Here is a 25,008-nt window from a genome sequence, read left to right on the forward strand (position 1 = left end):
TGTAACGGAATCAAATTTTTATGCCCCTAAGCGCGCTACTGAAGGGTTCTAAAAGTTTCTTATCACACACACACCTGCGCGCGTACAGGAGCCATGTGATGATCAGGCTCTGAAAGGAGTTAAGGATAGGAACATCGACCCCCAAGATGTACTTTCTGCAGCATTTTCGAACCGCTCAGGAATTTTCCTTGTCGTTTTAGTGTAAGTTGGTGGAAGGAAATGGGTTTATTTGCAGCGTGGGCAGAATTGAAACCACCCCCCCCCCTTTTAAATTCCTTTCCCCCTAGCAGTGTTTTTACAGACAAAATAAAGTCAGGGAAAATACATGAGCAGGAGGCGGGCAAATCTCTGTGAGTCTGAGGCCACTTACATAGTTTCAGGCCAGCCAGGGATACATTGTGAGACCCAGGCTCAAAAACCCAAACAACAGTACTCTAGAGGAAGAGAAAAAAGGATCCGCAGTCAAAGGCTGGGCTGGGTTATGTTTTGCCTAATGAACAAAGATTCCATACCCAGCACAGAATAAATTGGATATAGTGAGTGACATAGCCTATAAACCCAACATTTGGGAGGTAGATCAAGGTTTATGCAAACATTTGAACTAACACCCAAAGAAGTGACACAGATGCCAGACACATATGTAAAAATGTGCAACACAAACATATTGTTAGGAATCATGAATTAAGATAATTTCACCTCTTCGAGAATAGCCCAAATCTACAATTCTAACCCTTCATCATGCTGGTGAGGACGTGGAGCGAAGGAGACTGTCAGTGCAGAGGAGAAGGCAAAAACGGTGTGGAAGATAGCTTGGCTGTTTCTCAAGAAAGCACTCTACTTTTAACATGAAGTCAATATTTACCCAAATGGGTTGGAAACTATGTCTGCACACAAATGATTGTATCAGCTCTAGCCACATTTGCCTAAATATGGAAGCAGCTAAGATGTCCTCCAACACGCAAACTGATAAACTGGTAATTACACAGTGAAATAATTTTGAAGTAAAAAGTGAATTATCAGTTACTTACTAGGACATGGAGGAACCTGAACTGTATAATGATAAATGCAGCCAGTCTGAAAAGACTGTGTACTGTAAAATGCAACTACATGGCATGTTAGCAAAGCAATACTACAGAGACTCTAAAACGTTTATTGGTTACAAGTATGCGTGTGTGTGTGTGCGCGCGCTATTGTAATAGACCAAAAGAATTAAAGGCAGTGAAAAATATTCTTCAGGATGCTATAAGGGGGATACTTAATACTTCTCAGAAATATTAGAGCCCACCAAGAGTGGACTCTGGTAAACCCTGGATTTTAGTTATATTGTTTCATTAACTGTAACAGAGTTGCCGTAGGAATGTAAAATGTATTTTTGCAGGCATCGAGGGGTGCGTGGCTTCTTCACGAAGTGCGAGTCAAAGCAACCGAGGTCCAGCGTGGGCACGCCCCCCTCGGGACCAGACAGCCACAAAGAGCATGGAAGTTAACCGATGCCTGTGAGGGGGTCTCCTTCCGGGAGGCCCCGTCAGCCAGGAGAAACCACAGGCAGCGGGTGTCTGAACAACGCGGGAAGAGCGGCAGGTGTCGGCTGGCAGGTTTGGCGCCAGCACACGTGCAAGCGGAGTCCCCTGCCAGGGCTTGGAATCCGGCTGGGCCAGAGACAGAGCTTCCACATTGCAAACTGCGAACCGAGCACATCGCCCATCCGCGTTCCCTCAGGGCAAGCCCCACAGCGCCGCCTGGCGACCACAGCCGGCCGGAAGCCTAGGGGTGGCCCCTGAGTTGCCCCGCCCACTTTCCGGCCAATCGGAGCACGCGGCTCATGAATAGTGAGCGCGCGGCGCCGCCCCGCCCCGAGTCCGCGGCACCGCCCGCTCGCGCAGACCCCGAGCGTGGCCGAGGCGAAGATGGCGACTGCCATGTACTTGGAGCACTATCTGGACAGTAAGCACTCTGGCCGAGCCGCCGCCCGCGCGGGTTCGCGCCGCCGCCGCCGCCCCCGGCCCACCGCGATCCGTGCGAGGCTCCGGGATGCGGAGGAGGATGGGGACTGATCATGGGGACTGTGGGGGCTCACGGCGGGTCTGGGGCGGGGCCGCAGATGGAGGGCGTGGGGCGCGGCGCGGGGTCCCGCCGCCTCCGCCGCGCCAATTCCAGGTGCGTCACGGAGGGGTGTGGCCTGGGGCTCAGCCCGCCTTCTCCGCTTCGGCCACACCCCCGACGCTGACCACGCCTCTGTTCCCGCCTCTCTACTTCGGTCTAGGTTGCGGGGAGGCCCGCCCCTTCTTCACCTGCGGCTTGTGGTGCTCAAATCCCTCTGTAGAGCCAAAGCCACTGTGTTTGCTTGTGGAGCTGTAGGAAGGAACTCTAGGCTAGTGGGGTGCCTTTTTCGAGGGAACTCGTGCTATCACGAGCCAGCCCGGTAAGGGAGGATGCTCTGTATAACGGGTTGACCTTTGACATCCCAGAAATTGGCAACTCCGTTTATTTATAGACCGTGAGATTGGCTCCCAGCAAGAACTCGGAGGAGGATTATTTCCCACTCTATAGTGGAAGAATTGAGACCCTTTGGAGGGAGGTAGATCAAGCCAGTGGGGCGCCCATTTTCTCCTTGGGCCTGGGCAGTGGGACTCCAAGGTGAACTATCTTTATTCTGATGTCCATCCAGTGGGCATTCTGAGGAGGGTTCAAGGAGAGTTCATTTCACTGCTGACATTGTGTGATGGCCCCTTTCTGCTCTCTCCACCTGCCCTGTGCCACCCATGCGTTGGCAAGAGCCCTATTTCTCTACAACTCACTGATTAGTTGGGGTACACACACACACACACACGCACATATATATACATATATATATATAGCTCCCAAGATTAAGGCATGGGGTAAATATAGATCCAGAAACTGCTGATAAAGGTCTCTCTATCTGAGAGTAGAGAGGGCGACTGGAGGGTAGAAGGTTAAGTAGCTGACAGGGTCGCTGGAGTCAAGCTGTAGATAGGAATGTCTTGGTGAGCTCAGGAAGTTATAGGCTTAGAACAGCAAGTTTTATAAAATTTAGCCCTAAATTGCTGGCCTTGTTGGCTGTGGAGATATTTGAGTGCAGAAAGACCCAGAGAGGCAGCTGGAGCCTGCTGTAAACTTAAGGACTGAGGTGTATCTGTACTAGGGGATGCAGTGTGGGGCAGAAAAGCCACATGGGTTGGTTTGCCAGCCAGCTCACTTGAACCGCAGGGACTGGTGAGCTGCACAGTGGGACCTGCTCGGTGCTAATGGCTGCCTTTCCAGTGCTCATAGCAGTGTGTGACTAGAGACTGGTATGTTGGGCCTTGCCGAGAGAACAGTGTCTTGAGACCACATGGTCTGCAGCTCCTGGCATTGTAGGAATCTGGACAAAGTTGGAGAGATCAAGGAGGACTAAGGTTCTGGCTTGAGTTTGGGAGGATGAAGTTCACTGTGTGTGACATAGAGGCGAGGGAGGGTGTGGTTCAGGGGAGGAGTCTGAGCTGTCTTCCCGGCCTGTGTCTGCTGGGGGCCAGGTTTCTGCATCCTCCAGCTTTTGGCACTTCTGAAACTGTCAGCCTGTTGTGCTCACTGTTTGGTACCTTCCAGCCCCTACAAAGTCTTAATCATTTGGTCCCCAAACTAGGACAGAAATAGATGAAGCCTGCTGTTGTAGGCTTTGGTGTAAGGCCCTGTATATTTTATGTATATGGGTGTTTTACATGTGTGTCTGTGTACCACATGTATGCAATGCTCTCCAAGGACAGAAAGAGGGCATTGGATCCCTCAAACTAGAGTTACAGATGGCTGTGAGCTTTTTTGTGGGTGAGAGTTGAACTTGAGATTACTGGTAGAGCAGTAAGTGCTCTTAACAGCTGAGCCATCTCTCTCTCCCATCCATGGAGGCAGGTTTTTGTCTTATTGAGAAGTATAGCAACTTTCTTGTCTCTTTCAGGCATTGAGAACCTTCCCTGTGAACTTCAGAGGAACTTCCAGCTGATGCGAGAGCTAGACCAGAGAACAGAAGGTGGGTATAGCCTGGGCTGGGTTTTCACCAGAGAGAGACAGGAGCGGGCGTGGGGTGTCACAGGGCCCTGAAGGGACCTTGTATATTGGAGGGTTAACATTGCACAGTGTCTTGGAAGGAGTGCTGGTCCTTTTTTTGTTTTTTGTTTGTTTTGTTCTTGCTATGTACTGGCTGTGTAGGCCAGGCCAGGCCCAAACTCGGATCCACTTGCCTCTACCTCTGGAATGCTGGAATTAAAGGTGTCCACTATCATGCCTAATTTTTGTGTTTGTTTGTTTTGAGACAGGGTCTTACTCTGTAGCCCAGGCTGGCCTTGAACTCTCAGTGCACCTTCCATAGCCTTCCACGTATTTGGGAAGGAGGAGCAATGCTGATACTTTTAATTCAGGGTTAGTTTCTTGTAGGGTCAGCCTTGGGTTCAGACCTCATCTTCCACCTTATTTGAAAGGCAGTCTCTTGTCATCTTCACTGCTGTATATACCAGGCTAGCTGGGATTTTCCAGTTTCTGCCGCCCATCTCCAGTAAGTGCACTGGAATCGCAGAAGCACGTCCTACCACACTTGGCTTTTAAGTGCGGTCCTTGAGGTCCTAGAGGACTCAGGCTTGTGTCCGTATGCTCTCATTGCCTCTGAGCCATCTCCCTAGCCTATCTCTTGTAGCCCTGGCTGGCCTGAAACTCGCTCTGTAGCCCAGGCTGGCCTCGGACTCAGAGATGCACCAGCCTCTGCCTCCCAAGTGCTGGGATTTCATGTGTCCACCACTGCTCTGCTCTCCCGTTCCCACATAGGTTCCTGTCTTACCTCTTCAACTGTTGTCCTTTGCAGTCAGCATCTTTGTTGTTCTTTTCTATTTCTGCACTGTTTATAAGTTGATTGTTCCTTATCCCAAATGCTTTGGGCCAGAAGTATTTTGGGTTTTTATGTTTTTCAATTTTGGACTGTGTAGGGACCTATCTTGGGAGTGCAACTCAAGTGTAAACAAATGAAAATGTGTGTCTGGAAGGCAGTTTTGTCACCTTGCTATTGATTGTGTGTGTGTGAAATCATGCTTATGCTAAAGTGCATGTTAACGGCCTTCACCTGAGGTCAGGTGTGGGCTCTCCCGTCATGGCATCGTGTCAGTGTTCAGACAGTTTCAGGGGAGGTGGAGAGATGTCCCAGCAGTCAGGAGAAGTGTTCTCTCAGAGGGTCCGGTACCAGGAATCACATGCTTTTCACATCCAACTGTCGTTCCAGGTCCTTCACCAGCTACCAGGCTTGCACACAGTGTATCTGCATATATGCAGGCGAAACATGTACATAAAATGAAAATATTTTCATATTTTCATTGGTGGATTAGGAATATTCCACCAATGTTTAGAAAGTTAGTAATGTTTTGTCTTTTGATATTTTCATACTTAGGAACATTTCTTAATTATTTTTTAAAATTTATTTTATTGGTTTTTCTTTTTTTTTTCTTCTTTTTTTTTTTTTTTCTTCTTTTTTTTGGTTTTTCAAGACAGGGTTTCTCTGTGTAGCCCTGGCTGTCCTGGAACTCACTTTATAGACCAGGCTGGCCTCGAACTCAGAAATCCGCCTGCCTCTGCCTCCCGAGTGCTGGGATCAAAGACGTGCGCCACCACGCCCAGCCAGCTCACTTTTTTTTAAAGTTAACTTATTTGTGTGTGTTTGTATACTCATACGCATGTGTTTCTGTCAGAGTGTACATATGTGCAGATCAGAGGATAACTTTGGGAATCTGTTCTTTCTAGGGATTGAAACTTGGGTCATCGGGCTTGATGGCAAATACCTTCAACCACTGAGCCATTTTCACTGTCTGTCCCTCCACCCCTTCAAATGGGGTCTCCTAGCCTGGGTTGGTCTTGAACTTGCTGTGTAGGCATGGCCTAATCCTACCTCCTCTATCTCTCAGGTACTGGGAGTGTAGAAAGTGCTGTCCTGCCAGGCTTTCAACTCCCTACTTCTAAGCAACATGCTCTTGTTGCTCACCCTTCCTTCCCTTGTTCCTTCCTTCCTTCCTTCATTCCTTCATTCCTTCCTTTCTGTCTTTGGTGGATCTCACTGTGAAGACCAGGCTAGCCTGGAACTCACCAGAGATGCACTTGTCTCTGCCTCCTGAGTGCTGAGATTAAAGGTGCGCACCACCAACCACACTAGGCTTCTTTTTCTTCCAATTTTATTTGATGATTTTGTGTACATGTGTCTGTATGTGTACCTGTGCTCCCAACAGTCTCTGTGAGGTTTAGAGGACAGTTTGTTGAAGGTGTTTATTTTCTTTCCCTCATGTGTCCTGGGAATTGAACTCAGGTTGTCAGGTTTGGTGGCAAGCTCCTTTACTTGCCTGTCACCCAGCACTGGATGCTGGATCCTCTTGTTGCTTTTTCTTATTTTCAGACAGCTCCAGACTGGTGTTGTTATGACAGTGAAGATGTCTTCTGGTTTGTTTTGTTTTGAAGTATGAACGCTTCATGAATTTGTTGTCCTTGTGCAGGGGCCACTCCAATCTTCTCTGAATCATTGCAGTTTTAGTACATGTGCTGCCGAGTGAACACGAAGATGTTCTGGACCGCTAGCACTTTCCCTGTCTCCGGGGTGTGGTCTACTATAGTCCCTGGTGAAGAGGGTGTGTTTGCAGGGCAGGCCTGTGTTGTGCTTACATGACTTATTGTGTTTTGAGACAGTTTTACTTTGTGTAGCTCTGGCTGTCCTGGAACTCACTCTGGAGACCAAACTGGCCTTGAACTCACAGATACTCTCCTCTCTGCCTCCTGGCGCTGTTGTGCACCTCTAAGCCTGGCTCTTACAGGATTTTTCTGAGTAACTGTTTTCCTTGGAGTTACTGATAACTTTGTTTTCTTTGCTTCCCACTTTCTGCCCTTTGCTTTCAGCCACCGCCCAACCCCTAGACTGTCAGAGTGAGGTCCCACTGGAGGGTCCCCATTTCCCAGGCTGTTGATTAATGTGTGTTTGCCCACCTTTCTTTGCTGCTCTTGAAAATCTCTGTTTACATTCTCTTTGGAGAACCCTGTTCCTTGGATCCTGAAGTCCTCCCTTTTGATTTGCTCCGTTTGTTTTGACAGGGACTTAGAAGGACAGGTAAATTTGCCATAGAGGTGAACTTCCGGTGACAGCACTCATGTGAAGAGTAGTTGTTGCAGCCTTCATTTGAGTGCTGTTTGTCTGGGTGTGGAACTCCAGAGAACTCCATACATGCACACATTAAAAACTAATGAGAATGGGGCAGAGCTTTAATGCCAACACTCGGGAAGCAGAGGCAGGCAAGTCTCTGAGAGTTTAGGCCAGACTGGTCTAACCAGAGTGCTCTAGGACAGCCAGGATTGCATAGTGAGACCTTGTCTCAAAAAGCCAACCAAACTAAAACAAACAAAAAAACTAATAAAAAATCTTTATAAAAATGAGAAAAGAAATGTTCTCTTTTCTTTTGAGATTTATTTATTTATTCATTTGTTTTTTCAAGACAGGGTTTCTCTGTGTAGCCGTGGCTGTCCTAGAACTGACTCTGTAGACTGGCCTATAGCTCAGAGGTCTGCCTCTGCCTCTTATGTACTGAGATTAGAGGCATGCATGACCACTGCCTGGCAATGAGATTTAAATTTATATGTATATAATTTATATATATATATATATATATATATATATATATATATATATATTTGTTTGTTTTGTAACAGGTGTTACAGTAAATATTATTTGGGAATATCTACCCTACCTTTGATCATTTAGTTCCCAGTAAAAGACACAAAACCTTTGTATTTTTAATAAGCCTTAAAGCACTAGAGCTGGGCAGATATCAACATTCTGTGCTGTATTTTGTCTACTTCCTGTCAGTACCTTCCAGTTGTCATGTATTGCCTGGGTTACTTCTACTCCAACAAGTGGGCCCTCATGACCATGTGCTCACAATCCACCTCCTCCATAGCACCTTTTTCCTCTCTCCCTCAAGATCCCTGCCTCAGACTCTAAGCCTAGGAACCATAGCCCCGCCTACTTCTCTTCTGCCTGGCTACAGGCTGTAGGCATCTTTATTCAACCTATAGCTTTAAGTAGCAAGGTTTACACAACCAAAGATGACATACTTGTGAGAATTCACCCTGGGGCAACTAGACCTTGGGATACAGAATTTAGCATTACAATACATAGCAAGAGACCAAATCTCAACCACTGTTTCTCTGCAGCAGCACTGGCTGTCATAAACTTGCTTTGCGGCTGGAGAGATGGCTCAGCGGTTAAGAGCACTGACTGCTCTTCCAGAGGTCCTGAGTTCAAATCTCAGCAACCACATGGTGGCTTACAACCATCTGTAATGGGATCCGATGCCCTCTTCTGGTGTGTCTGAAGAGAGCAGTAGTGTATTCATATAAATATAATAAATCTTTAAAAATAAATAAGTAAATAAGTAAATAAATAAAACTTGCTTTGTAGGCCAGTCTGGCCTCATACTTACAGATAACCATTTCCTAAGTGCTGGGGATTAAAGGCACATGCCACCATCTCCAGTGTAATGTGAATGTTTTTTTAATTATTTTTTTATGTGTTTGGGTATTTTGCCTGCATATGTGTGTCACATGTTTGTCTGATGCCAAAAGAAGGCTTTGGACTCCCTGGTAGTAGAGGAAAAGAGGGACAACTGTGTGGGTGTTGGCAGTTGAACCCCCAGGCTCTCTAGAAGAGCATTCAGTACTCTTAACCTCTGAGTCGTCTCTCCAGCTTTCTTCTCTGAGATTTTTCTGTTTTAAGACTTATTTATTGGGACTAGAGAGATGGCTCAGCAGTTAAGAGCACCGACTGCTCTTCCCAATTCCTAGCAACCACATGGTGGCTCACAACCATCTGTAATGGGATCCGATGCCCTCTTCTGGTGTGTCTGAAGAGAGCAATAGTGTATTCATACACATTAAATAAATAAATAGATAGATAAATAAATATTTTTAAAAAGACTTATTTATTTTATGTATGCGAGTACACTGTAGCTGTCTTTAGACACTCCAGAAGAGGGCATCAGATCCCATTACAGATGGTTGTGAGCCATCAGGTGATTGCTGGGAATTGAACTCAGCACCTTTGGAAGAGCAGTCAGTGCTCCCAACCGCTGAGCCATATCTCCAGCCCTTCTCTGAGATTTTTAAGTTTCACAGGGGCATTCTTTGGGACATCATTGCTCATTGCTGGGACTGTTTACAAATTAGAAGCACTGATTTCCAAACGAGGAGACTTCACTTCTTGGAAATATGACTGACATTCAGACAGTTATAAAGCGTTTGTAGATGAGTTCATAGCTGCCATTAGGCCAGCTTCTCTTTCCCACCTCTCAGCTGGAGAGACCCACCGTGGTACCTGGAAACCTTGTGGGAGTAGCCTCTCTCCCTGAAACCACAGAGAGTCCCACTTCTCAGTCAGAGCAAAGAGTTGCACATGTCTCTGCTGTTGCTATTCATGGAAGCATCCAGGATGTTTCTATGTGTCATGCTGTATTGTTCACTCCTTTGGCTATGTGACTTAAGTTGTGCAACAGGAACCAGGCAAGGTGACCATATGGGTGTGCTGCTGTCTAGAAATTGTACAGTGACATGGCCAGCGATGCTCTTGCCAGCTTCCTGAATGCTTGTCACTGCCTCTTACGGAAGTCACCTGTCCTCATTAGATAAGAAAGCAGAGATCGACATCCTGGCTGCAGAGTATATTTCCACAGTGAAGACTCTCTCGTCAGCCCAGCGTGTGGAGCACCTCCAGAAGATCCAGAGCGCCTACAGCAAGTGCAAGGAGTACAGTGATGACAAGGTGCAGCTGGCCATGCAGACCTACGAGATGGTGAGTGCAGGGGCCAGTGCAGCCTCCTGCTGCCTTCCGTGCCCCTGAAGGAGAGTGTGCAAGCAAGTGTGTAAGGGTGCATGGAAATGTGTAAGGTGTGTAGAAATGTGTAAGGGTGTGTGAGAGTGTGTAAGGCTGTGTGAGAGTGTGTAAAGGTGCATGGAAATGTGTAAGGTGTGTAGAAATGTGTATCTGGAATAGGAGTTTGGAGCACCTAGAGAGGACACACTGGGGGTCTTCATCTGGGCCTCTTCCCATGATTTTGGTTTTTTGAGGGGGTGGGGGGAGCTGTTTCTCTTACTTGTTGGTGAAACCATGTTTTGTTTGCTCGAGTTTTCTTGGGGTCCTGGGGGATCTAATCCAGGGCTTTTGCACACAAAGCAAAGGCTGAGCCACCGAGCTGTATCCCTAGCCCTCCTTTTTACCCTGAGGTCAGCTTTTTAAGTGTCCTTTTGCAGGTGGATAAACACATCCGAAGACTTGATGCTGACCTGGCGCGCTTTGAGGCTGACCTGAAGGACAGGATGGATGGAAGTGACTTTGAGAGCACTGGAGCACGGAGCTTGAAAAGCAAGTTGGCTGCCATTCTGTTTACTAGTGATTGTAGCTTTGAGGTCTCGTCTAAATGTGTTAGGGACACGATGGTCAATGAATCGGGATGGATCTTGCTCTGCTTTGGTCTGTTCTGTGAGAATAATGGGGGTCTTTGTTCTTCAGAAGGCCGGAGTCAGAAAGAAAAAAGAAGCTCCCGGGGCCGAGGCCGGCGGACGTCAGAAGAGGATACCCCAAAGAAGAAGAAACATAAAAGCGGGTAAGAGGGTTTGCTTTGCCTGGTGTTATTTGAAACAGGTTTCTCTGTGTAGCCCTGGCTGTCCTGGAACTTGCTCTGTAGACCAGGCTGGCCTTGAACTCACAGAGATCTGCTTGCTGCTGCCTTCCAAGTGCTGGGATTAAAGGTGTGCACCACCACTGCCCAGTGCTTTCTTTTAAAATGACTTACGTGGCTGTAGTTATAAAAGCTGTAGAGTGACCGTCCTGATCCCTTAGGGTGACTTCTTCCTCTCTGGTTCAGGCAGACTGAGCCAGGGTCTGCCTAGTACTGTTCCACACACCCTCCTTCAGGAATTGTGGGAACTTGCCCTGGCTCTCAGTTGGGAGTTCTGGTTTCCCACAGGTTGCCCTCGATTTCAGTCTGCCTTTTTTACCTCCAGTTCATCCTGCCCATACCACTTGTGGGTTGAAGGAGGCTGGGTGTGAAAACAATTCCTGGTCTCACAGATTCCAGAGCTGAGGGAATTGTCACTCTGCCTTTGTGTAAGTGTACTCATTTAGTTCCCACATTCGGTACATATTCTGAGTGTAGATGGCTGCCATGTGCAGGTCCTAAAGTGTCACATTGGTAGCTGGGCCACCAGTCCTGCCAAATTCAGCAGATGGAGAAAGCCCTCTCCCACTATAGGTCACCAGTGTCCTGCTGCCTAGAAGAGGTGGTTCTGAGCTTTTGGTGGCAGTGTGATGTCTTTGCTCCTTCCCAGAGTCTCTGTGGTTTTGCTGCTTCTGGGTTTGCATAGACGTTCTTGCTGCTCTCTTTACAGAGTGTTTCACAGAGTGTCCTCAGCATGAAGAGCCCAGAAGAGGGGTTTCTAGGTGGTAGGGAGACCAGTGCCCACAGGCTGGCATCCTCCTGAGGCCTCAGACATTATAACTGCTCCTAAAAACGCACAATTGAGGCGGGCTGTTCACTTTCTCCTTTGATGGGAGCCATCCTGTTACAGGCCCATTTGCTGGGCTGCCTGCTGTGGTGCCTGAATGGTGACTGGTGCGGCACCTGCTCTGCATTGACTTTATATTGTCTCTGAACGTCAGTGTAGACACTATCCTAATTTACTTGTGTTGAGACAGGGCAGACTTGAGGAACAAGGGGTGTGGTTGGGCCTTAACATCTGACTACAGAGCAGGCATCTGAAGACTACAAGAGTTATTGAAATCCTGCCCTTGCTGGATCTTGGAGGTAGCTTAGTGTGGCTTCAGAACCTGAACAGGCTTTCACTTGCCTGTTGCTAACCTGGAGTGCTGTATAGTCCTGGTCCCTATCACTACCTAGATGAGATAAGCTAAATATTTCAGTTCCAGCTTGGCGATAGCTGTCATTTTCCATGGGGGACTTGGAGCAGTGCTGGGTCAGGTTCCTGTGGGTCAGTGACCACTTGACCAGACGACGGGTGTCACAGAGTTCCTCTCCTAGGACTGTTAGACCATCTGTTTCCCATCTTGGGTCCTGTGAGCTAAAGTCAAAGCCAGCTCCTTAGCTGCCCCAGGGCCACATTTTCTGGCAAGCCAAGGCTTACGTGTGGAAACCAAGGGGTCAGCTTCTTCTGTAGTCCTTATTCTAAAGCTTGGACAAGCAGCTGGGTCCCTTCTGCCCGACCTGGATTGTTAGGGAATCACATAAGTGGTCATGTCTAGTGCGAGATTCCTGGCCACATCTGGGAGGAAAGCTTACCTAGCCAAGAGCCAGAACAAGTCACATGCCCAAGGGACAGAGATTACCTTTAGGTCCCACTTCCTAGGCTATCTTCTCGTCCTCTTCTGCTCATTTCTGTCTTTTGTTTTCTCTGTCAGAGACAAGGTTCTAGTATGTACAAGCTGCCCTTGAATTTTCTTCATTGCTCAGCTGGCTTTGAACTTGGAATTCTCTTGTCCCAGCTTTCCAAGTGCTGCCTTAAAGATGGGTGACCCCATAGCTCACTGACTGAACCTGGAGATGCTGAGCTCTAGGTCACCTGATAGCTGACTGTCTGTGACTGTTGGGTGGAGCTTCCCATAGGAAAGTACAGAGGTAGCCAATAGAATTGAGCACACTCCTGGCCTTGGCTACTGATGGTAGGGCCATCCAGAGGCCATGAAAGCCAGGAGGCAAGGCACAGAGTCACAGATCTTAAAGAAAGTTTCCTGCTGGGCAGTGGTGGCACACGCCTTTAATTCCAGCACTTGGGAGGCAGAGGCAGGTGAATTTCTGAGTTCAAGGCCATCCTGGTCTACAGAGTAAGTTCCAGGACAGCTGGGGCTATACAGAGAAACCCTGTCTTGAAAAAAACAAACAAAAAAACAAAACAAAAAAAGAAAGTTTCCTGCTTGAAGGACCTCTTGGGAGTTGCTTACAAACAGTATTGTGGAGCACTAGGACTTGGACATGTTCTTGTGACATTTCTATTCAGAGAGACAAGTGAGTGGAGGTATTGGTTCCCTGCTATGGAGGCCCCACTTCTCGAGCCCCTGAGGTGCTGGGCTGGACCGTAGATGCACACCCACGTGTATCAGCAGTAACTGCAAAGGCCCGGGGAAACTTTTGGAAATTGAAAGGGGGCAGCTATGCTGTTTGCCATTTCCCTCATAGGGACTGGCCACATGTATTTATCACTATATGTTCCTGGTTTAGCGACAGGTAGGGATAGTGGTAATAGAGGTATAGGGACTATACTGTCTAGACTGCCCTCGCAAGTCTTATGTCCAGCTCTACAGTGAGGGTGGAGGGTGGTGCTGGACTGAGCAGGCAGAAATTACAGGACAGGAGTCTCACTAGGCCACTGTACAGAGGCCCAAAGGCAGCTGTAGGCATTAGGGCATGAATGAGCAGGGCAGTGTGTACCATACTGGCTCTTGTTACCCTGGTGGGCAGCTGGGTGAGTAGTGGGTAGATACGTGGAACCCAAGGGAGGTAAGAGGGGCTGCCAGTGTATTGTTTGGGGTGAGGATGCCTGTGTAAGTGCAGAGGATGCACTGTCCCCTCTCACGGGAGAAAGAGCAGTTTATTGGCTGTCGTAGCCTGGTGAATGCCTGCCTCAACCCTTAGGCCAGACTTGGGTGAGACACAAATGGACTCTTCTCAAATGTTAGCTGTCTGCTGATAGGGCTCCATGTCCCTATCAGGAGGGGGCCCAGAGAAAGCAGTAGCCTTGTCCTTTTGGGGTCTATGTCCCCAGTAGACAGTGATGGTTGTTGTTGTGTAGTGAGTTCTGAGTGATCACTGGGGCCTCAGCTGGTGTGAGGGCAGTGTGCTTTCTGTTTGCTGCTGCCCCAAGGTGTGTGGCTGGGAATAGTCCAAGGGAATCTCTTCAACTGATCATTAGCACACCGTATTATTCTCATTATAAATTCTTAGGAGAGATTTGGCTGGAAGATTTGAGGCTCGTACCTCAGTGATAGGCTAACAAGAAAATTAGAAGTAAGTTTATGCATGGTCATTAGCTCAGAGTCATTGTAGGGTCTTTCCTTGGAAGCTGCAAGCATCCTTTGTTCCAGGGTAAAGGAGCCCTGGGACACTGGTGGAAAGGCTGCAGTGTGGCCTTCACAGTGTGGCCTTGTATGCTGTTTCCTGCCTTCTTCCTGGTGCCCTGTGCTCATCAGATCCTTTCTCTCCCATCAGGTCTGAGTTTACTGACAGTATCCTATCTGTGCACCCCTCTGATGTGCTGGACATGCCTGTGGATCCGAATGAGCCTACATACTGCTTGTGCCACCAGGTGTCCTACGGGGAGATGATCGGCTGTGACAATCCAGATGTGAGTGGCTCGTGAAGGACACATATACCTGGGGACAAACGTTGTAGAGATGGGTGGGTGTTGGCCTTTCTGTGTTTAATGTGCAGCTTGCATGGGTGTGACACAGGCTTTCCCCCTTGCTTTGCAGTGTCCCATTGAGTGGTTTCACTTTGCCTGCGTGGATCTCACCACAAAGCCCAAAGGAAAGTGGTTAGTATGGAGTGACTGCCCTTGGGCAAGTGTGTCTGGTGCTCTGGGTCTTGTATGTCTCTATTTCTGCAACATTGGTCCTGGCTGGGGAGGGGCTGCGGTGGTGGTACACTTAGAGAGATCTGCTTCCCAGCTTACCCGGGTTTATATGCCGTTTATACTGGCACTCTGTGAAGAAGAGCTGTTTGGGCTCCATCCTGGTGTGCAGCCAGTATGCCAGGCCAGGCTCTGCTGCTCCCGCAGGTCTCCAAAGCTGACAGTGCAGAGGAGCCTTGTGTATTCTTGTCCCCGTCCTACAGCTGCTCAGCAGTAGACTAGTGTTCAGCTTGTCTCTGAGGTTTGAGAGCCTGGTGGTGTTGACTTGAGTAAAATACGGATGCATATTCTTAAAATGAAGTAGTAGGAACCCAGCCCTTCTCAGAGGAGCACTCGGAGCATCTCATGGTAACATTCTCAGTGTGTAGATCGGCCTGTGGCCAGTTGGAGAGTCAGCTAGGAAAGGAGAGTGCATGCCCTGCCGCAGTGCCCTGATGATGTGTGTGGTGTGAGTGTTAACCTCATGTTACAAGACCCATATGGCACTGTGCCTTGTGGGAATTGACTGGGCTGCGGTGGTGGTAGGCATGTGAGCAGGCGTGTAGCTGGGCTGCGGTGGTGGTAGGCATGTGAGCAGGCGTGTAGCTGGGCTGCAGTGGTGGTAGGCATGTGAGCAGGTGTGTAGCTGGGCTAGGGAAAGAGCGACCCTGTGAGGCGTGGGGTCTGACTTTGAGTTCAAGGTAGATGCAGTGAGTTGTTTGTGGGATTTCCAGGTGAGGGAGTCCAACCGCACTGGCAAAGCTGTTGGGGTGCTCCCTCTGAGAGTCTGGAGGCCTCACAGCCGCCTCATGTGCTGGGCCCAAAGCCAGACAGAGGAATTGGGGAGTGGGGTTCCAGTGCAGTCTTTGTGTAGCTTACCAGAATGGGCTTCCTCAGAGAGACACAGTCACTGTAGTACTGGCCTAGGTGCTCAGAGCGTCTTAGTACAGAGGGATGTGATGATAGCTGTTACGTGTGTTAGAGTTGTCTCTCACATGGGGAACTTATTAGAATGTCCCTTTGGGTCATGAGTGGCTATTACATTCTTGAGTGTTGGTGAACACTGAGTCTCTGATGTGTGTTTGTTCTGTGTGCTTGAACCATAGCACTGTGTGACCTGTGTGACCCATATAGGGCCCAGTCCAGCTGTGCCAGGAGCTGTTGTTCACTGGCTTACAGGCTCGTGTCTGTACATGTGGTCTTGAGTATGACCAATCTGCCAGCCAGCTATTGGTGTCAGCTCTATAGTGGACACCTCATATTATGGCCAGCCTTATCAACTTGATCCCAAGGCTGCGCTGATAGGTATTATTAGTCAGCTTCAGATATGCTCGAACCAGTAGTTGAAATGTCAGCTTTCCTCAGAGAAAAGAGCACCTCTTACTCAGTGTAGCTGCTCTATGGCACTTGGTTCCTAGAGTCCAGACACCCTGAGATATGCAGGAAGTCTACCTGGGGTCCTGTGCTCCAGGAGAAACGATGATCCCAACGCTTTTCTCGTCACAGGTTTTGTCCACGATGTGTTCAGGAAAAGAGGAAGAAGAAGTAAAGAAGAGGCTGTTGTGCCAGACTGAAGAGCAAGCTAATATATTTCCTCACTCATGTTGCAATATGATCTTTCATTTTAAAACTACCTTATTTTGACTGATATTTAATAATTCAGTGGCCAGTTGTAATTTTGGATATTTCCTAAAACAAGAAGCCGCTGCACCATTTGCACAGAACAATCTCACAGGGACTTGCCACAGTGACTTTAGGAGCAGGCTCCCCCATCCCACAACCTCCCAGCACTGGGAATGGCCACACCATCAGTGATGTGTGTCAGTTTGAGCTGTAGGCAAAGTGCATGGTGCAGGGTGAACGCATTTTAACCTGTTACACTGCCACTGCTTTGTGACTAGAGGGTCAGCCTTGCGTGTCCACGGTTTCCAGGACTGTCTGTGGCAGCATGGAAGCACAGCTGGTGCTCTGTGAGTAAAGTATTGTCAGGCACTGCCCCATGCTGTGCTCTGACCCTTACTGGAGACCAGGCACTCTTGGCCAAGATCCCTCTGACGTGTCTGGAAGGGACCGGGGGCTCTTCCCAGGTGGAAGTACCCTCTGTCGTTTTGTGCACCACCTTTTCCTGTGAACTTACGGCCCTCCCTGGAGATTGAGCTTCCGTTAGCCTTGGACTGTCAGTTACCACAGCCAGCACTGCCCAGCAGCGGACAGCCAGACAGCCAGGCTGAGCTTCCAGCTCTCTGGGGATTCCCGCCTATATTTTTTTACTGTGAAGATGAAATTATTGTACTAGCATGAAGGTCATGGGTCTGTGTGTCTATGAAGTGAGTCTGTCTACTGTGAGCTGATCGTAAGAACTCTGCTGTGCTGCATCCCACTAGGCCAGCAGCTTATGTTCAAGGGGACGATGATTATGTGACATGATTTGTGACTCTGTGCCCAATAGCAGTTCTGGAATGAAGGTAGGAAACTGGAGTGTACTCTTTGTTTGACCACTGTCCACAAAACCAGTGTTGAACTGTCTTGAAATATTGGGGGGATGTCTACCCGGGGCCTGTTGAGATGCATCTGTGGTGTTCCTTAAGAGCGACAGGCTCCTGAAAGCCACGGTTGACTTAGAACTCCTCTGGCATGTTCTTCAGTAACTCAGGCTCTCTGAGAAGAATTAAAAGAGTCCAACCGGTACCTGGCCTCACCTCAGAAAAAGACCTGCAAGACAGAGCTGGGTTATGCAATTTCTGATGTAAGAAGAGGCCGGCTCTTTATATAATGACAGGCACATTGTTTTCTTCTGATGGTCACAAACAAAGCAGAAGGGTGTTGTCTCTGCCCCATACCTGTGTCACCATGGTCATGTTCTTACTGGACAATGTCTTGCACAGCCTATCCTAGTGAAAGAGGAAGACAGGAGTGGCTTGTGTTTGTGCTACTGAATATGTTGGTCTGCGTTGACCTTTCCTGGGCTGTAGGTACCAGGCAGGTTAGCTGTCGTTGATAGGCAAGTGCACAAGATTGTCTCTAGGCTAGGAAGAGCTTTGGGAATGGGGCTGGCATTCTTCTTGGGGACCCCTCTCAGGGTCAGATTAGATAGACATAACTTAGCCTTTAAAAATTGTGAGGGACCCCCCTCCCCCAAAGACCAGATCTCATGTATCCTAGGCAGGCTTTGAACTCACAATGTAGCTGAGAATAACGTTCATCTTTTGGTCTTTCTTCACCTCCCAAATGCTGAGGTTATAGGTGTGCACCAATAGGTCTGTCTGGTTTTGCAATGGTAGGGACCAAACCCAGAACTTTTTTTTTTTTTTTTTTGGTTTTTCAAGACAAGATTTCTCTGTGTAGCTCTGGCTGTCCTGGAACCCACTGTGTATATGACTAGGCTGAACTCCAACTCAGAGATTCTCCTGCCTCTGCCTTCCAAGTGCTAGGACTAGAGAAGCATGCCCCACCACCGCCAGCTCCAACCCAGAACTCTTGAGTGTTAGGTAAGCCTTCTGCAGATTGAGTCACACCCCAGCCTTCTCTTTATTCTTCTACCATTTGTTCTCTTTCTTCAGTGCTTGGGGTCAGGCCTCATGCTTCCTTTTAATCTTAAATTTTAGATTATTTATTTATTTATTGGGAGGCAGGGCTTTATTATGTAAAAGACTAGCTTTGAACTTGCAGTCATCTTGCTGGAGCTAGGCAATGCTGGGACCACAGATGGCCGCCACTGTGTCTGGACTGCTTTTTACAGTTTCTGTAACTACAGGACGTTTTTAATCAGATCTTGCTTGGTAATGCCTTAGAAGCTGGGTTACTATGTGAGATTCAGCCTGAGGCAGCTGAGTCCTTTGATGATCAGGAAGAAGTGGCGTTTACTGGTGGCGGTGTTAGAGGCTGGATGAGTTCCATCTTCTGGCTTCCTGAGGTCATGCTGGCTCTTTCCCTGAGGTCTTCTACCTGGGGCCACCCTACATACTGGCTTCTGATTTTTATTTATTTTGTGAGTTCCTATGATTATCTCCTTTTTGACAGTTATAATGTCATGAAAATAAGATGCATATAGCTTGGCAAAAAAAAAAAAACAGAATTCGTGAGTTTGGGGATTTACCTCCATGGTGGAAAACCATGCCTAACAAGTGTGAAGTGTAATGTGGTATTGGCTGTATGTAGGTGAACAAAGCTGCCTTCCAAAAGTGATGGTCTAGGTTAGATCCCTGGCAACAAAATGGGGGGAAAACAGAAAGGAAAATCTGTGGGTTGTGGCTGGTATTCTGATGGAAGGCTTGTTCCCACTGCTTCTGTGTGTAAGCAAAGAGGGAACTTCAGGAGACGCGTTCCGGCACCAGCTCCGCCTCAGATGTGGAGAAGCCACGAGCACACCCCTCAGCCCTGCTCCAGAAGCCTGAGTGTCTCCATCGCTGGATCAGACACTCTCATGCCTGCTGGTCGAGACCTGGCTCTTAAGCTGTCCTTGCTTCATCAACAGACTGGCAGCTGCTTTGCCTGAGCCAAGGCTGGGTCTTCCCTGTGTAATTCCCCTTGTAAGTACAGGAGTGTTTTGCTGAGAGGAGGGGTCATCTTTCTTGTTTTCTGTGCACATTATCAATAGTTTATTATAGAAGAAGCATGATGAATTAGTAAAAAATTGAGCCCCTAGATCTGTGAACATGTTAGTGGTGTAATGGGTCCAAGCAGCACTGACCATTCGCCTATCCAGCAGGTGGGATCAGTAGGAGGCAGGCTGCCAGCCGTGTCTTCCACTCTACAGTGAAGAGCCCTGTAGTGTGAGGTTTTGTGGATGGCTGGGGAAGTGGGCACCTGCTTGCTCCTGTGTATACAGCATCTTGCCTTCTATCCCTCATTTGACCCCAGAAGGCCTTGGCGGGGATGCTTCATCCAGAGAGCAACTTCTCCATGTGATCACGGTGCCAGGGTTGGCCCTGTTAGAGGGCTGGGAGGTTAGGTAAGTCTTAAGGGTTTGAAATCAAACAGCGAGGAACCTTTGTTTCAGGCTTTGAAACTCTGTTTTCTATGAACAGAGATTGATTGGTCTTCACTGCCTATGCCCAAAGGAGCTTTAAAGCAGGGGAGGTCTAAGAAGTGTCTTTTCCCTCAGAATGTGCTGTGGTCGTTGCTCTTCGCCACACTCCATCCATCAGGATGATCCAGCTTTAACATGAATGTCACATTTTATTTTCAAGGAATTATTACCTATGTCCCCTTTGTAAAGGAGAGATACTATGGTAAATCTTTTTATTAAATAATGTAAAGATGTATATCTGTATTTTTGGATCATGGATTATGGATATATTGTTTAATAAAGTATTTTTGGGAAGAAACATTTGAAAGTAGATCATTTTGAAAACAGGTATGTTGATCCCTGTGCTATGTCAAAGGTGAGCATATGTCATGTTCAGTTACTCAAAGTCAAGGATGCCAAGGGGGACCCTATAGACCTAGGACCCTGAGTTTGGTTTTGGTTGGGTATTTAGGGAGGTCAGCGGCCAGTGCTGTATTTCCAGACTCCCAGGGAAGATGTGTGCATGAATGGGAGTACCAGGGGCTGCTTTATAAAGTAGTATTGAGGGGCTGGGATGTGTCTCAGTGGTAGAACACTTGCCTGGCATGTGCAAGGCCCTAGATTCATCCTCAGCAATGTGAAGGAAAGTACTGGGTCCCCTGGTGTGGGGACCTAGACCTGGGGAATTCTTGAGAACGTTAGCATCCCTCTGAGAACATCCTAGTCTGGTTGGGCAGTTTCCACACACATACACAAAAAGGCCCCAGACTGGCGCTTAGCAGAATTTATTTCCCACAGTTCTGAAGGTTTGAAATCAAGGTGTAAGCAAGGTTGATATCTGCTAAGGGCTATGTAGGCTGCTGCCTTCTCACTGTGCCCATGTGACAGTATGTGTGGCGCTGGGTAGAAAGGGAATTCTCTGGTATTTATCTCATTTTGTAGCCTTGACTATCTTGGAATTCTGGCCTGAAATCCCAACACCTGGGAAGTCAGACAGGTTGTTCCCTGAGCTGTAGGTAGCCTAGTCTACATAGCTAGTTGCAAGCCAGGCTGGCCAGTGTAGTGAGATACAGGACTCTGAGCATGCAAGGCAAGTGCTCTACCAACTGAGTTACACCCCAGTCCCCAGGATTTCTTTAAAACTGATCCTGAAGGTCCCAGCCATAAGCCCCTGCTTACCCTTAATTACAGACATGTAGACTCTGCCCCCAGTCAGGTTAGGGGCTAGGGCTTCCACATGCGAATCTGGGCATATCCATTACTGAGGCATCTTGGATATTTACTTGGCCAGTGCTGAGTTAACATGGTCAGCATGAGACCGAGCTTTGCATCCATCATGGGAAACACTTTGTCAGAGGCTGTGGTTTTAGGGGAAGGGTCCAAGATACTGCTGGCTTTGGTGATCGGGTACTGGGTGTTTAAAAGGACCAAATACGTAGGTGTCTTTCCTGAGCCTGTAACTGATTGTCTAAGGGTTACTAATGCTGTGATAAAACACCATGACCTTGGAGACACTCACAGTGCCACATTACTGTTCATCACCAAAGAACGTTAGGACAGAAACTCAAATAGGGCAGGATCCTGGAGGCAGGAGCTGATGCAGAGACCATAGAGAGGTGCTGTTTACTGGCTTGAGTTCATGGCTTGGCTCAGCCTGCTTTCATATAGAATTCAGGACCATTAGCCCAGAGAAGGCCCCACCCACAGTGGGCTGGGCCCTCTCCTATCAATCACTAAGAAAATGCCTTTTTTTTTTTTTAAAGGATTTATTTTATGTATGTGAGTACACCGTTACTGTCTTCAGACACACCAGAAGAGGGCATCAGATCTCATTACAGATGGTTGTGAGTTACTGGGAATTGAACTCAGGACCTCTGGAAGAGCAGTCTTAACCACTGGACCATCTCTCCAGCCCAAAAATGCCATTTTTTATTTTTTAAAGGGAGGGTCGTATTGGAGGTATTTTCTCAACTAAGATTCCTTCCTTTCAGATAACTCTAGCTTGTGTCAAGTTAACAGAACTGTCCAGTACATTGACAGTCTTGATAACTTCTAAATACCCTCAGTGGCCTATGGAGTATGGGCCAACTTGGTAGAAACAGCCCAGTAGAAGCCTCTGGAATGTCCTTTCAACTAGTATGTGTTAACCATGTCCCAATGCCCCTGTCTGATAAACCTGGGAGGGTGAGCAGACCTGAGGGAATTGCTCTTCTGGAGGTACAGCTGTACCTTGATCCCTCCCAGCACACACTGTGTAGCTGTTGATCCCTAAATGCTGCATTCTCTTTTCTTTTTGGTTTATCTGTGTAGTTCTGGCTGTCCTGGAACTTGCTCTGTAGACCAGGCTGGCCTTGAACTCAGAGAGATCTGCCAGCCTCTGCCTCCCAAGTGCTGCGATTAAAGGCATGCACCACCACCACCCAGCATATTCTTATATCCAGTTTGCAAGGACTACCACAGTGCCTTGGCTTTTAGTTGGCACCACTATACCTCTCTGTTCTTGCCTCAGCTTCAGGAGCCTCCTGCTCTTCCCTGGTACAGAGATCTAAAGTAATTATCTTAACATCTTAAAGAAGGTACTTCCAGGCTTGTTCCTCGATGGGAAACGGAAGTGGTTAAGTTGGGAGAAGTGACAGTTTCTGGAGCTGCCCCAGGAAACTGGGAGATGAACCCTGTTTCAGATACCAGGTCTGTCCAGCCAGCAAAATGGAAACTACTGGGGTTATTTATAGCTGAATATAGCTGGGGGATGCTGAAGTAACAGAATAATTGCAAGAAATAGCAATTACCTGTTACCTAGGGCTGGGAGTTGAAGGGAGACAGTATAATTCAGACTCAGCCCAGGAAAACTACTGCTGGGCTGCAGCTCTGTGCCTTGGATTTGCTAAAAGTTACTGCGTACCTGCTTGAGGACTGGGTGGCTGGGCCTGGCCCCAGGAGGTCAGGGATGCTCTGTAGAGCTGGGCTGGCCTTTGTGATCCCTATGGTTAAGCCTCGGGCTTTTGTTGTTTCTTTGAGGGTTGGGCAGAGTCGTGTCTGCTGATGGACCAGTGACTCTAGGTGAGACGGGAAGCCCGGGGAAGAGAGGAAGAGGGCAGAGATTCGTAGGATCGATAGAAGGAGATCGAGGGAGACAGAAATGCCTGGGGAAGAGAGGAGCTTCTAAGGGTGACAGTGGCCCCTGCGGAAAAAGCCACAGTGAACTGAAGATGTGACCGCTTATCTTTTGGGGCTAGTCGGGTGGACCACAATGAGGCCAGTTGGGAAAAGTGCGTGGAGTCGGATTTTGGTCAAAGCAGGATACTCGCCACTTTGGGACCTGGGGGGCACTCAGGTTGGGTCAGCAGGAACATAAACAAGGCCGAAGGTCTGGGAAGGGCGGGGCACACTCAGCAGGGTGGAGTGAGGTAGGAAGGGCGGGCTGACACACATGCGCAGTCTCTCGCTCCACCCCTCTAGTTCAGGCCTACGGTTCTGCAGGGGTGGGAAGCAGGGTGCGGGTGCGGACTCGGTCTTTGCACTCGGACGGAAGCTAGGGTGCGTAGTGGGCTAGCTGTAGTTCCTGGGTGGAGGGTGCTGGTGTCTGAGTCTGTGCAGTCCGGGCTGTGGCCTGTCAAGTGATTGCACAGGTCAGGTGTGAGTTGGGATTGCCGGCAGGGCGAACCTAGTCGCATCGCTTCTCACTTACACCCACGGGCCGTGTGGGCTGGGAGTGCAAATAGTTGGTCCTCCTTGACGTCACAACACATGGCGCATGCGCATGCTCTGCGCATGTCGTGTTGTGTTTTTTCGTCTCAGGTAAGGCGGAAGCAGCAGCCAAATAGAGCGAGCCTTCAGTTGGAAGGCGGCCTCTTCTGGATAGCTACCAGTGTGCGGGCCGGTTTCCTTCCCTTCCCTCTTTTAAGCCATTTTTTGTTGATGTACCCAGGTTTTGTAAAACTGGTGGCAGAGTATTACGTAAAATGTAAAATTCTCCTTTCAATTGTGTTTGGGTGCACAATTCCGGGATACCTTCCTTTTTCTTGCAAAAGTTAAAATACAATGAATGCCCTGGAGAGCCAGCACCGCCCATAGGTATTCACTCAGTGGAGTCTCGGGACTGTAATACTGCAGGGCGAAACATTAAGAACCGAACCCTCCTAAGACTCCAGTCCTCTGCATCCTGCAGCCCCAAGCCGCCCTGTTCTCTAGGCCAGCGAGTCTCAACGTTCCTTGACCACTGGGACCCTCGTGTTTCCGTGAACCCCAACCATAAAACGTTTTCAATGTTACTTCATAACTAATTTTGTTACTGTTATGAAGCACAATGTAAAAAATCTGATGTGCATTATGTCTGATATGTGACTCTCCCAAGGGGTCGCGACCCACAGGTTGAGAACAGCCGCTGTAGGCGGCTTTGTGTAGGTGACTTCAGATGGGGTGCAGAGGTTATTGTGGGGCTTTCTCATTGCTTCATTGCTTACGAATCGCAAATTCAATCTCTCTCCCCCCCCCCCTCCCAGCCCCCTCTCAAGAGCAGGAACAATGGTGCTCCCTCTGGTGTCCAGATGGTCTGCAAGGGTCCTCTGGGCATCTCCAGGATGGAGGAGGACCTACACCCAGAGAGCTTGTGTGGGGTTGAAGCGGCTGGGTTGCCCTCGGGGTGTGTACAGCCCCTTGGCTCACAGAGCATACTCCGTGGTAGCTGGCGGCCCAGAGGTGACGCTGACCCCTGAGCGATATCCGGTGCAACGGCTGCCGTTTTCTACTGTGTCCGAGGAGGACCTGGCTGCATTTGAATGCATCATACCTGGCAGAGTTATCACAGATCCAGAGCAACTGCAGACATGCAACGTTGACTGGCTGAAGACCGTCCGGGGTGAGCCAGGACGTGGGCGAGGGGAACAGATTCCTCGTCCGCTTGCCTCATATCCCTTTGATGACACCACCAAGGTCTTCTGAGAATAAAATCGGCAGATTAAAAGGTGTAGCACTTGGCTAAAGTGAGCACTTGTGGACACGGCTGCCTGCATCTGCTCAGCTTCTTCTTAGCTGGCTCTCACCAAGGGCATCTCTCCCAGTTCTAGAAGCCTAGAGAGTTCGGAAGCAGGTGTGTTCTCTGCAGGCTCTAGGAGAGGGTCCTTCTTGCCACTGTGAACTTCCGGTGACTTTAGGTGTTGCTGGTAACCCTCCAGCTTCTGCTTCTGTCTTTATTCTTGCCTCTTCTATTTTGTTTTTTGTTTGTTTGTTGTGGTTTTGTTTTTGTTTTGTTTTGTTTTGTTTTGTTTTTTTGAGACAGCATTTCTCTGTGTAGCCCTGGCTGTCTTGAGACTCTGTAGACC

The 25,008-nt window shown here is 48.5% G+C and overlaps 2 protein-coding genes and 1 non-coding gene across 12 annotated transcripts in view; 2 read left to right on the plus strand and 1 right to left on the minus strand.

Moving 5' to 3' along the window:
- The first annotated feature begins 1,830 nt into the window (after positions 1-1,830).
- Ing5 (inhibitor of growth family, member 5) lies at positions 1,831-20,006 on the plus strand. 2 transcript variants are annotated; one of them, XM_006529792.4, is made up of 8 exons: positions 1,831-1,944; positions 3,953-4,024; positions 9,687-9,853; positions 10,312-10,423; positions 10,574-10,664; positions 14,280-14,415; positions 14,543-14,604; positions 16,186-20,006. In XM_006529792.4, exons 1-8 carry the CDS (start codon positions 1,908-1,910, stop codon positions 16,226-16,228), a joined length of 720 nt encoding a protein of 239 aa, XP_006529855.1. In that variant the 5' UTR covers positions 1,831-1,907; the 3' UTR covers positions 16,229-20,006. The 2 variants fall into 2 exon arrangements, with proteins under 2 accessions (XP_006529855.1, NP_079730.1); NM_025454.2 differs by having other exon boundaries at positions 1,870-1,944; positions 10,571-10,664.
- Gm22089 lies at positions 6,475-6,576 on the minus strand. The gene has a single exon (XR_003949205.1). It is a non-coding gene; the product is annotated as a U6 spliceosomal RNA (small nuclear RNA).
- A 1,093-nt stretch (positions 20,007-21,099) lies between the features above and the next one.
- D2hgdh (D-2-hydroxyglutarate dehydrogenase) overlaps positions 21,100-25,008 on the plus strand; it is a 30,663-nt gene continuing 26,754 nt past the window's right edge. For 3 of the 9 annotated variants that reach the window (XM_017313036.2, XM_006529971.4, XM_006529973.4), the window contains exons 1-2: positions 21,100-23,485; positions 24,190-24,776. Coding sequence is in view for 4 of the 9 variants with exons in the window: in XM_030243858.1 (XP_030099718.1) it covers positions 23,442-23,485; positions 24,190-24,545 (400 nt within the window). In the remaining 5 variants the exon portion in view is untranslated. The remainder of the gene's footprint in view (positions 23,486-24,189; positions 24,777-25,008) is intronic. The other 6 variants (XM_030243858.1, XM_030243859.1, XM_030243863.1 and 3 more) reach the window with 4 other exon arrangements.

Source organism: Mus musculus, chromosome 1 (genome assembly GCF_000001635.26).
Source record: "Mus musculus strain C57BL/6J chromosome 1, GRCm38.p6 C57BL/6J".
Classification (NCBI taxonomy): Eukaryota; Metazoa; Chordata; class Mammalia; order Rodentia; family Muridae; genus Mus; species Mus musculus.